Source organism: Leptonychotes weddellii, chromosome 13 (genome assembly GCF_054177405.1).
Source record: "Leptonychotes weddellii isolate Sample4059 chromosome 13, ASM5417740v2, whole genome shotgun sequence".
NCBI lineage: Eukaryota > Metazoa > Chordata > Mammalia > Carnivora > Phocidae > Leptonychotes > Leptonychotes weddellii.
The window spans coordinates 7186498-7199715 of record NC_138381.1 but is presented as its reverse complement, the minus strand read 5'-3'; the positions used below and the strand labels follow the sequence as shown (position 1 = coordinate 7199715).

General features: G+C 39.6%; 1 protein-coding gene across 4 annotated transcripts in view; it reads right to left on the bottom strand.

The window, feature by feature from the left end:
- Positions 1-9846: 9846 nt before the first annotated feature.
- Positions 9847-13218, bottom strand: part of RTTN (rotatin) — a 153137-nt gene continuing 149765 nt past the window's right edge. For all 4 annotated transcript variants that reach the window (XM_081801040.1, XM_081801041.1, XM_081801042.1 and 1 more), the window contains 3 exons: positions 12144-12247; positions 10975-11044; positions 9847-10065 (listed from right to left, as the gene is read on the bottom strand). In XM_081801040.1, the coding sequence (XP_081657166.1) occupies positions 9980-10065; positions 10975-11044; positions 12144-12247 (260 nt within the window). In that variant the 3' untranslated portion in view covers positions 9847-9979. The remainder of the gene's footprint in view (positions 10066-10974; positions 11045-12143; positions 12248-13218) is intronic.

Sequence of the window (13218 nt, the reverse complement as noted above, 5' to 3'; positions counted from 1 at the left end):
GTATAATACCTTTGATTCTATCTCATTGACTTCTGCTCATTTACTTTCTCTTCAACTTGATTTAGATTTATTCTGTCATTATTTTTCTAACTTTGTAAAAGATAGACACTTGACTCATTAATTTGGAAGCCTTCCTCTTTGGGACAGACTTAAAGCTAAAAATTTCTCTCAGGGATAAAAAACAGTGAGAGAACTTTCACTTTTGCTGCATCCCACAGGTCTTTATATGTAAAGTTTTCATTATCATTCAGTAAATTTCCATTGTGGTTCCTGCTTTAACTTGTGGGTTTTTTAAAGTGTGTCTTTTAAGTTCCAAATATAAAGATACTTACATTTCTGTTATTAAATTTTAACTTCATTACATAGTGGTAAGAGTTCTTGGTTTATATGGACCTATCTTTGAAATCTATTGAGGCTTTCCTTGTTGCCTAATACTTGATCAATTGTAAATGCTTCATGTGGACTTAGGCAAAAAAATGTGTTTTCTCTAATTCTTGATTGGAGAATTCTGTATATATCCATTAGATCAAGGTTATCAATTGTTATTCAGATTTTCTGTATCTTGTTTGAATTACTGACGCTCAACCTATCAAAAATCAAGAGCAAGACTTGAAAGCTACTCCTGTGATGTCAGTTTTATCAATTTATCCTTGTAATTCTGCCACTTTGAGGATATTTTACAAGATGTATGTTTAAAATTGCCACATCTTGATGAGTTTAATCTTGTATCATGATGGTGATCTTTTTCAGCCCTAAAATTGTTTTCTTAAAGTCAATTTTATTCTACATTAACCTGTTTCATTTTGATTATATTTTTTATCCTTTCATTTAAACATTTTCAACTACATATATTAGATTTTTTAAATTCAATCTTTCAAGTTTATTCCTCACTTCGAGTTTAGTCCATTTACTTTTATTGCTATATTTGGATACGTTTTTGTCATCTTAATTTCTTCTTTCAATTTGTCCCCCTTTCTTTTTCAACTTTTCTTACCTAAAAAAAAAGATATCTGCATTCCCCACCCTAATAACAATATATCATTCTTTTACATCCTTTGTTCTTCCTCTCACTAATGTCTATCATATTATCTAAACTTAATATGTCTTATTGAAGTATAATATACATATAGTTTATTTTTAAGACTTTTTACATATGCATACACCTGTTACCACAACTTAGATCAAGATATACAAGCCAGTCACAACACACTCTAAAAGATTAACATTGTGAACTTCTGTCACCAGGAGTTTTGCCTGGTATTGAACTTCATATAAGTAGAATCATCCAGTATCTTTTCTCTCTGTGTCAGGCCTCTTTTCCCAATTTAATTTTTTTGACATTTATTCATGATCTGCTTATCAGCATTTTGCTATTTTTTTATTGCTTAGCAACATTTCATTGCCTAAATAAACCATAATTTTTTTAAAAAGATTTATTCATTTATTTTAGAGAGAGAGCGTGCAGGGGGGAGGGGTAGAGTAAGAGGGAGAGAGAGTCTCAAGCTGACTCCATGATGAGTGCAGATCTGATGCAGGGCTCAATCTCACTACCCTGAGATCATGACCTGAGCCGAAGCCAAGAGTCAGACCCTTAACCAACTACACCACCCAGGTGCCCCTAAACCACAATTTTTTAAACCTACTCTCTTATTGTTGGGCATTTGGGGTTGTTTCCAGTTTGGGGCTATGATGTTACCATTTCTCTTGGGTACTTTTTTTTGTCGTTGATATTCCTAAATTTTGCAGCAAGGAGTGGTAGAGAGTCCAGGGCAACAACTGATCATAGTCACTCACTCTCCACTGCAAAAACAAGCCCTGGTCAGTGAGTGGCAGCGTTAGGAAGAGACACTTTTAAGACCATAGTGCCTTGGTGTGGGGGTCTGACACAGCAGAGAGCAGAAGGGCCTGACTGGGGGTCAGTGCACTCCACCTGTTTTCCGGGCTCCTCCTGAGTACATGGATTCTGTGTGGCTGCCTGGAGTTTGCAGTGAGCTCCCCAGGGCCAGAGATCTGAACAAGCAAGGGCAGGAACTGTTTTTCCCAAGGCAACAGCTGGGAAAAACAAGAGCAAATCACCAAGATCTTCTGCTTTCCCTCCCAAACCTTGCTGAACTGTCCTGCCGCTGACCAGAAGGACCCCCACCACTATACACAACAGTTCCAGCAGTTCCCCGTGATGCCAGGGCTCTCTCACCACTCTCTCTTCCCTCCTAGGAGTGAATCTGGGAGGAGGATCATCAGTCCTGACAGTTCGGCATGTTGGTTAGTTCCAGCCATATTCTTAACAATTTCAAATCTTTAAATCATAACAGAGCAAAAGCTATACACATTGGGTTACCAGTTTTGATTCAGACTCTGTACACTTAAAGCTTCCCCATTTGGGTCAAAACTCAAAACCACTGCAAAGGAGCTGTGGTGCCCTTACCTGCAGATGGAGCTGTGCATTACCAGCTGCAGGTAAGAAATACGCGGAAGAGACTGAAAGTGATGCAATTAGAGACTATATTCCCTACCACAAAATTCCCCGATTCTCATTAAGTCAAACTATTAAAAGTTCCTTACAGCCTCTACCACAGCCCCCTGCTCTCTTGCTGTGCAAAGCAGTGTCATGTTTATCTCAGTCGAAGTCAGAGTCTTCAGTGCTTGCTGCTGCCAAACGTGGGCACTGAGAAAGAAGAACTGGAAGGAAGCTGACAGGCTACCTGTCGAGATCTGTGCTTCTCACACAGCATGGGTGATGCAAACTGGCTTCTTCTGGTTCTTCCACACTGCTGGAGCCGCAGCTTATACAACTCTCAGAATTCACGGCTCTATCTTCAAAAAGCTGAAACCTATATACTATACCACCCAAAAAGAATATCCCAAGTAAGATTCCTAGGAAGGCACAGATCTTGAAAGTTTGACTAGTGTCTTTGTTACAGGCTGGTGCTGGTTATATTTTCAAAAAGTATCTAAAATATTGGGGTCTTTTTTTCTCTTTTTCTACTGAACTAAAAAAATATTCTAAGAGTTTTTATAGTATTAGTAAACAGTGCTTTTTTTCTTTCATTCTTTTAGAACTTAAAAATCTATTCTCATAGGGGCACCTGGGTGGCTGTTGTTAAGCGTCTGCCTTTGGCTCAGGTCATGATCCCGGGGTCCTGGGATCGAGCCCCTCATCAGGCTCCCTGCTCGGTGGGAAGCCTGCTTCTCCCTCTCCCACTCCCCCTGCTTGTGTTCCCTCTCTCACTGTGTCTCTCTCTGTCAAATAAATAAAAAAATCTTAAAAAAAAAAAATCTATTCTCATAAAGGAAACACTTAATGGTTGTGCATATTTTGACAGTCAATAGAATTTTTACCCTAATTTACACTGTGAAATTCTGAAGTTTTTACTAATAAAGTATTTTCCATATTCATTCATTCATTCAAATAAATATAAATTGTTCATTGCCTTCATGCAAAGCATTGTGACAGGTAAAAAATTAAAGCTCAATCTTGAAGCCATATCTAAGCAGATGGTGGGAACGACTGTATGCAAATCAGCATAATACAAGGAGAAAAAACCCAGTGATATCAAAGCTTAAAAAAAAAAAAAAAAAACCTAAACTAAAATTGGTGTGGAAACTCAAAGACTAAAGAATTTCCTCCCAGATAGGGAATCTGACGCAGCTTCACAGGAGAGGTGACATTTGATCTTGACCTTTTAAAAAAGCAGAAATGGAAACACGAGGGAGGGTGGAGACACCTGATGGAGGAAAGTCATTAAGGAGGAAAGAATTAAGTAATGGAGATAGGAGAGAAAGGGCAGGGGTAAGCAAGCTAGAGAAGGTGAGGGGGTAAAGGGTAAACGGAATAATATCGAGGAAGTACCAATGCCCTCTAACCTCTGGCAATCTTTCTCTGAACATAGGGAGCCAGGCAAGAATTAGCCAGTTAAGAAATAAGAGGGAGTTCTAAGTTTCAAGAAATCTTACAAGCTTATAGTGTAACAGAACCTGTCTTAATTGGCCCGCACGGAACAGATTTTCTAAGATTTAACAATTCTCTCCATCCTCCTGATACACACAGCAGCTGACAGTGGAGCCCGGACACACGGGGGCCAGTGGACCTCGCCAGGCAAGTTTCATGCTGACCGAGATCTGGCTATACCTGTTCCTAAACAGTCTGAACCACTTAGACTCATTACTGACATTACAGAAGTTGATTAAAGAGTAATGACAGAAGTGAGGTGAAAAGTATCTATTTCTGTAAGAACTAAGTTGAATGTTCTGCAGAAAACTGGTAACAAGTAGTCCCTTACAAAGGGCTATTGAATCTGGTGCGGTGAGGTAATAGGAAAAAAAAGTCAATAGTAGTAATTAGCAATAGTAAGAGGAATTCCTGGATAAAATGGTAAAAAGAAAAAAAACAGGAAGAGGCTGGGGTTTAGATTGCTTAATGTCTTCGTTCTTGCTCACTTCTAGAAGCTAACACTGGATAGCTAAGGCTTCCATGTCATGGGGATAAACTCCACACAGCACATCTGGCTTCACACTGGAACGTCATCTTATTTTGTTCTCTGACATTAATATTTCTGGTTCTAAATGCAACTAGAATTAATCACAAAGTCTAAATGCAGATCGAATAAATTCAATCAGCATCCAATCTCTAATTCTTTATTTGGGAGGCTAATACTTTTACCCCTAATTATATCCCATTTTTCTCTTAAATTAACTGGAACATTGGCCTGTGGGGCAGAGACTGGTGGTTGCCCAACCAAGCCCCTCATCCCCCTTCCTGACCAGCACAGACCTGAGTCACTAGATACGGCAGTGAGCGCACCTGAAGGACTAAACTCCTTCACCACTCTTAAAGCCAGGAGTGACCATGAATGTGACTGTGTTCTGTCCAAGAAGATGTGAAGGCAAGTTGCTGGAGTGGTTTTATAGGAAGGCTCCTTAAAAGGGCAACAGACAACTGGGGACATCTTTTTTCCATCCTTTTCCTTTCTGACATTCATGAGGCAACTCGCTGAAGGAAGGGTGCTATCAAAGAAAGGAAAGCAAAAGGATGGGCACTTGAGTCCCTGAGGACACGGTCAACGAAGGAATGGCCACCTGGGGGCTTCCTACATGTGGGAAAAAAACCAACATAACAAAAAAAGAAAAAGAAAATCCTCTCTTGTTAAAGCCATTATTTTTTTTTTTTAATTATTTTAGAGAGAGAGAGAGAGCATGCACGCACATGTGTGGGGGAAGAGGGGCAGAGAGAGAGGGAGAGTGAGAATCAAGCAGACTCCGCTGAGCGCGGAGCCAATGTGGGGCTCAATCTCATGACCCTGAGATCACTACATGAGCTGAAAGCAAGAGTCAGACGCTTAACTGACTGTGCCACCCAGGTGCCCCCTGAAGCTATTATTACTTTATATTTTCTACTCTATGCAATCATGGCTTTCCCTAACAGATATAAACTGTAAATCAGGTATCATATCCATAAACCAATTCTTTGCAATCCAATCTTTGTTTTATCAGAAAATGATTAAAAGTAGTTCTCTATTTTATAATCTACCTTTTTATAATCTCTTTCCATGGCAAGGCAAGGGAGGAATGTTCTAATAGAGTATCTGAGGAAATCATGTTTTCAGAATTTGTCCAGGACTGCAAGCAATCTGCTTGCTACCAGAATGCTGAGTATCGCTGCCCAGATGAACCAAATGGGACACAGACACTCCAAAGGCATAGCCATGGGTAGAGGTAAAACTGTAGGGAAAGACGTTATTGAAAAAGGAGAAATGCATGAAAGAAAGTGTTCCTTGGAGTCTACTTTAGAACACATATTTTTCTCTTGGCTTTCATGCCAAATTAGTTAAAGAGAAATTTATTGAATGTTACCTTATGGATCTTTTGTGAAACATTATTTTAAAAGAGCATATTTTTTTTCTGAAGATTTCTCAAATGCAGAAGGAGCAAATGAAACTCAAAGATGAACGTTTTTGGGAAGATTTAAAACAGGATCACACTGAGCTCGTCATGTCTTGCTGCCAAATCTCAGAATCCCAGGGTTTTGGCATAGTTTTTTGTACACCCTGAGCCTTGAGGCCCAGCTTACTATCATTCAGTCCCAGCTGACTTACTATTTGAATTTTAAAAGGAATTTCCCACGAAGAGTAATTTTTAACTTAGGAAGAATAAATTCTAAGTTGCCCATTCACAGAAACAATAGCATTTAATCATCCAATCCCCTTGACTGTTTGGATCACAAGTCAACAACAGGCAGACAGAAGAAAATGGCTATCCGGAAACTGATGGATTCTTTATGCTAAGGTTTTCTTTCAGATGCTAAGTTTGTATCTCTTGTACTTTTCAAGTCAAATTGGGGAAGAGTGGTATTTCACCAACTCACAGTCAATCCAGAAAACCTGACAAGCAGAATAAAATGTACCACATCCACTCAGCTGCATTTAACACCTCCACACAGTGCTTTGTAAGACTTAGGTTCTCCATGATGACTTGGTGAGCATCCATGAGCTCAGCGACCTCAGGACTATGAACACATCCCCACTAGAAACTGACAATCCTTTTGGAATGTGGAAACCTCAGTTTTGACAATGTAACTCACTTCCCAGCCTTTCCCCCTCCCCAAAGAAATAGAAGGGTTGCAAGGACACAAAGGATTTAATGTTTTAATGAGGGAGATATAAATTTTTGAGAACTATATAAGAATAATTAATCCAAGGGATAATCAACTAAGTACTAGGGCACTCCAACCTCTCCCCAGCTTTACAAGGCAGGTATCTTCATCCCCAGTTACAGCAGAAGACGTGGCCTCAAGGCCGTCCCTGGGCTGCCACTGCCGTGCAGGGATGAAGCCAGGTTGACAGCAGGTCCATATGGCTCCAGAGCCCAATGCCTTAACCACTCTGTCATGCTCTCTCCTTCCCTGAGAGAACCACATGCACAACCGGCTATGGCAAAAACAGCGATGCTAATCAATCATTACTCCTATCCATCAAACTGCCAAATTTGTGGAACATCATGAGTCAAGAAGCAGATCTCAGGAAATGGGGGTAGACAAGGTGCAGCCACAAAGACTCATGATGTAAGAGTACTACAGATGATGAGTATATTTAATACTACAAAAGAAAACTGATGACCTGCAGTTAAACAGGCAAATTCTATTTTTTTACTTCATTCCTTACAGAACACCAAAGAAAAATACATCCAGTTATTCATTTTTGAAAGTGATTTTTAGGAAGAGAATGAAAAGTTTCCAGCTAGGTCTCCTAAGTATTCTATTTGTTTCCTCTGTTTTCGAAACCAAAGGCTGCCTCCTCCTGCAAACTGCTCAAGCTCTTAAATTCAGAAGCCCCCATATCAATTCTGCACATTCTGGTTAAAAAGGTACAGGCTTTGGGGCTCCTGGGTGGCTCAGCTGTTAAGCATCTGCCTTCGGCTCAGGTCATGATCCCAGGGTCCTGGAATCGAGCCCCACATCGGGCTCCCTGCTCCGCGGGAAGCCTGCTTCTCCCTCTCCCGCTCCCCCCGCTTGCATTCCCTCTCTCGCTGTGTCTCGCTGTCTCAAATAAATAAATAAAATCTTTAAAAAAAAAAAAAAAAAGGAGCCAGCTGTGTGTCCATTTATGGCACACAGGCAATACCAACCCAACCAACCAAAAAGGCCAGGGGATCGGAAGTTTGGAGACCATGAGGCATGAACTGGTCCCCTACACCTATTTTCTGAATCTCTGCTTACACTAGGGATGTGCGATAGGAAAAGCACTTGACTAGCACTCAAGACACCCAGATTCAAGTCAGATGTCATCAGTAAGTAGCTGAGTAATGTTAAATCATTTTCATGTTTACACAGTTTTCTGTAAAATCAGGGGGAGTAATTATTGGTTCTCAAATTGTGGAGAAAGTAAAAGTCACCTGGGGAGCTCACTGACAATTCTCCCAAACACAGGCCTAAGACTCCATTTCAGTGGGTCCAGGAATCTGCATTTCAACAAATATCCTAGGGGATTCTGATGCTGATGGGTCCCCAAGTTAGCATCACAGCAGCTGCTGAAATTGTGTGCTGGTGACCTCAGGAATCGTCTGCTTACCAGTGCCCCCCCAGTTGGCTGGACAGAATCTGAAGAGACGCAGATGGGAAGGGCTGCCATCCAGGACCGGGAACACTATATGCCTCTGAGGCTCGAGTCCCTGGACACCAACAGGAGATAATGCAACTTCCCCTGAAGCCGTTAGCTCTGCTTCCACCAAGGGTGGCCGTCCTCTCCTGGGCGTCAGCAGGTCACATCCCCGAGTGGTTCAAGCTACTGTGCTACAAACCCCCCATAGTACTACCTGGAACTGCTAGGGAAAATAATCAGTTACAACTCTTCCTGATTTCAAAGATAGGAGGCAAAGGATACCCTGATATGCCAATTAATCAATGAACCATAAAGGAAAAGATCACTTCCCTGGAGAGATCTCATTTTGTAGAAAAAAACGGTAGTTATCTATAAGATCCAAATACAAGACAGGAATTCCAATGAGAAAAAAAAAAAAAAAAAGAGGCAGCACAGCACAGACAGACAGGCAGCCACAGACTAAATAATAAACATTCTGAGAATAGTGCCTGTGACATAGAAAGAACTATTTAAATGGAAGTTACAAAGAAATCCATGCCATTATTCATCATTGAGAACTTATAAGGTAATACCAAGAAAATGGCACAGAATATAAGAAACCAGGAGAAAAGGTAGAAATAATTCCTGATTCCTGCTCTCAGAATTGGTGAATTTTTCAGAGTATCAACATGTCTATTTCTTTGAATTAGCTTAGGTGGCCCAGGAACTTCTGAACTTCCTAGATCTATTGTTAAGATCTCTAATCAATAATTTTCAGACACCACAAATTTATCTGCTTCTATTTCAATATTTAACATCTATTCTGTCCTCATGCTTCTAGCTTAAATAAAATCACCCGGCTTGTTTTAGTGATGATAGCATTTGCTAAAGCATTTTAAAAATGTTATTTTTTTGTTAACTATAATTCAATTAGAAAATTTTTCCCTAAATGAGTGTGTACAGCTGTGTATGTGTAAATAATGAGTGTGTATACTGATGTGTTTTTTTCTTAGACACAATTTTCTTTCTTTCAAAAGTGCTAGGATAACTGCTGTACTTGATCAGTACTTGAATGATATTGCTGTAAGTTCTCAGTTCAAAACTAATGTCATTAAGTGTTATTACATCATGAATACTTGACAGAACTTCTCCTTCTAGATTTTTTTAAGTCTTATTCTTCGTGATGTTTTGGGCTGAGCTAGAATTTGAACCCAGGCCTACCTGATTGTAAACTCATTTCTTCCTTCTTTATTACACAGTATTTTAGAAGTTGAAAGGTGAAAATAATAAAACATAACAGGTTTACAAATCATATGGAAATCAGTTAATATCACTAAAAATTGCATAAAGAAGCACTGACAAAATTATAGACATTTATATACAAAATATCTCCTCACCAACATGTATGCTCGGGGCAATATAAAGGTTTGAGAAATAAGGATTTGTACTGACAAGAGCCAAATTCCATGTAAAAAATCAAGGAAAAAAAAGGAATCAGAAAACCCTGTCTTCTTCCAATTACTAAAATTTATACTTATGAGACTGATAAAAGTCTGCAAGTAGCAATTATTAGTCGATTTTCAGTTTCTGAAAATATTTTATTAAATAACTGTTAAATATGATTTTTACAAAGCAAATTGCATAGAAAAAGGTAAAAATGTTTATGTTCCCAAAACTTTCTATGCCTTTTGTCCATCATCTTCTTGTCAGCTGCTCTTACTCAGAGAGAGCTGGTACGGAGGGACAGAGCTGAGATGTCCCAGTTTTATTTCTCATCAGGCAGGAAGGGCACACACCTTGCAGAGACTTAGCATGTCTCCAGGTAACAGCTGCCACACAGAGCTTGCTTCAAGGTTGGCTCACCTGTCTGGCGGCCATCAGTTTCAGGGAGGAGAATCTCACATGGCTCAGGAAGAGTTTAGAAGCTGAACAAGGTTTTCAAGACATTTCAAGTAATAGGCATTTAGAGGAGTTTCTTCTGAGTTTGAGAAAGCTGAGAGAGAAAAATAAGAGTATGGAAGAGTAAGTTTACTAAATTTAGTACTGTACTTAAGAACAGACAGAATTCATATTTATTTTTTATTTATAGTTTAGCCAAAAAGTATAAACAAAAATCAATACGCCTCCATAATGGCTGCCATTACCTATAACCCCAAATGAATGCCTTGCTTTCTATGCTACTATATCATTCCTCCGAATGCACAAATTCTAACATAACTACCTCTAGGAACTCATGGTCACAGTGAGAAACAAACCAAACTACCTATAAAAAATCAGACTATAAAAGCACAAATTAATAACCAACAGATTTAGTACAGTACAAGAAAGACACAGTACAGCTCCTTAGCATAAAAAGTGCTCAAAGAATAATGCTCACTGAAAACCGGTCACTTAAAATGAAAAATGAACTGTGAAAAGAAGACCCTGCCTCCTATCATGATCACATCACAGGGCTGAGAGAATAGAAGGGCAACTCGATCTATTCTCGGAAGACTGTAATTCAACTCCCTGATGTTGGATCAAAGTTTTCTGTTCAAGGTCAATTCTAATTGGGCCCAGTTCTTATCACTTCAGAACACATTACAGCACGGTGGTAGCCACTGGCAAAGGAAGTTTAGTGCATGAAAAAGAAAATGAACTGGAGAAAGATCAAAGACATGTTTTAAGAAACTATATCTCAAACCTTCATCTACCAAAACAATTTATTATTTAAAAAGGTGACATAATGAAAAGCATGGACCAGATATCAGCACATTTTTATAATGCTTCAATAAAAAAGCTTCTCAAACATCAATGTAGAAAACTGTCTTCTTGTTGTGAACTATCCAAACAGTTCATTAATCAGAGAATTCACTTAATAGCTTCCAAGTTTAAGTATAATCTCTTCCATAATAAAACTTACTTTTCTTTGCTAAGGAATATGCTTCATCCACTCTTCTTTTTATTGATGGATTTTTCAAAGTTGTTTTTGCCTGCAGATAACACAGAGCAATCCATTAATTAGATTTATTCCCATAGGCTATGGATCAGGTACTACAATATTTATGCGGCCCCTGCTGACCACAGCCCTAAGCAGAATATTACCAAGTATAACGATGGATCCAGGGAATTAGGAATGGGCATATCCCACCCACTGTGCCGTCGCCCACATCCTTCCCTCCCTAACTCGCTTCTTTGCAGCTCCGTGTGCTTCTTTCCCTGCCCTTCCCTTGGCCCCTTCTCCCCTAATATCAAGTCTTAAAGGAAGACTCAGTCTTGGTTTCCATATTTCACATTCCCTCAAACCCCAGATTTCCGACAAAGTATAACAAACAGTACCGGTTGGTCAACGAATATTCACTAATAAGTAACTGCAAAGTGTCAGCTCCTGTGCTAAGCCCTAGGGGTACACAGTGAAGTGACTGCGCTGCCTCTGGCCTCGTGCACACGGCTGCCGCCCGGGAGGGACGAGCAGCACACAAGGGACAAACGGCCAAGAACACCATTCGGGGATGGTGTGCATCCTAACACCGGCTGGCACTTGCCGCTATTTAATTGCTAGATATACAAGGGCACTTCTCTCAGGAATGAGATGTCTGCAATGAAAGAGAAGCCCAAAGGCCAGAGAGAGCAAGTGCAAGTCGGCACCTGCTGATGGCTCCCTCGGGGCTGGCCCTGGGCTGCAGCCTCACAAGAACCAGGTTTTCTCGAAACTCAGTAACAGCACATGCTAGACAAAGAGGAATCACACAGCTGCATAAAACTTCATTATCTGGTTTTATTTCAGGATGCATTTTTCCTTAATACATCTTTTAGCAGAAACGATCTATACTAACATTAAACCGATATGCCAAATCAATTTATATTGACAGGGAAAATTCACCCAAAAGAGACACCCTTCTGAAATGAGACATCCTGTTGATTAAATGAAAAAGATTTCAAGTGATGGCTCACTAACTGTAAAAATGCACAAGGCAACAATGTCTTTGAGTTCATTTTTTCTCTCTTGCTGATAGTCCTCCGGCATCCCTGGCTGCAGCCTTGGAGCCTTGGTGTTTGCCCCTGGCTATAACAAGGACTTTATAAACTGACCTTTTGATAATTGTGAATCAGAGCCCAAAGCGCAGCTGCTCCAATCCTCTGAGCATTTTGACTCTCGCTTTCCAGACAGGCAGCTAGCACACCAATGACTTTTTCTAATAATAAACACATTAGAAAAAAAAGTTCAGTCCCAGACATTACAATATATCCTGATCCTCCCCTTTTCCCCACCAGAATACATACAAAGTTGGTATCACCAGACTAGAGCAAAACAATCTTGTATACCATGTATGGGAGGATAACCTCAAAACAAACTATTTTCACGACAGGCACAGAATAGTCAGGGAAGCTGTGGCAGCCTAATTTTTTTGGCCCTAATTCAACAACGGCACATTCATTTAAACAATAATAGTGCAGAAGTAAGTAATTACACAAAGAGTTGTATAAATGAGCTGTTCGATTATAGCTCACATTTTGGTGTGCAGGAAAACAGGTTTGCTCTTATGATAAATTATAAAGACTATTATAAGAACATCAATAGCATGGGTTACTACATAAAACAATAATCAAGAAATACAAAATTAGGTAAGCCTTTTAAAATAGGACTAAACATTCTGGAGAAATGTTTTTGTGTATGTGTATGTCAGAGGAAAAAGTGATTTAAAGGCACATCAATACATGAGATATGTCCCCTTTTTGCAAAGCTAGCCAGAGTATGAAATCAAGACTTACAAATTATCTGCAGCAGTCTACTCATTTTAAGTAAAGATGCAAAGAAGTCCAGTCCCAAGTAAACTGTCAGGGTGTTTCAGACCAATATACGAACCTATCTTATTACTTATTTTTATATATCATTAAATTGTATCAAATTATTTTTCCTCTAAAATGTGTGTTTAAAAACATGTAGCATTCTTAAGGGTTGGTAATGGGAACTCTCTCTGTATGTATAACCACTCCCCACTCCACTGGATGCATCTAATTACACTGTAACCTGGTTGAGGGCAAAGTGCATGTCTGCTCACTGATGAATATTCCAACCACAGTGCCAGTTTATTTTAGGGGCTCAATAAATACCAGCTGGGCAAAAGATTCCATAATTAAAGCAACAAAAATGCTGTTTCAGTAA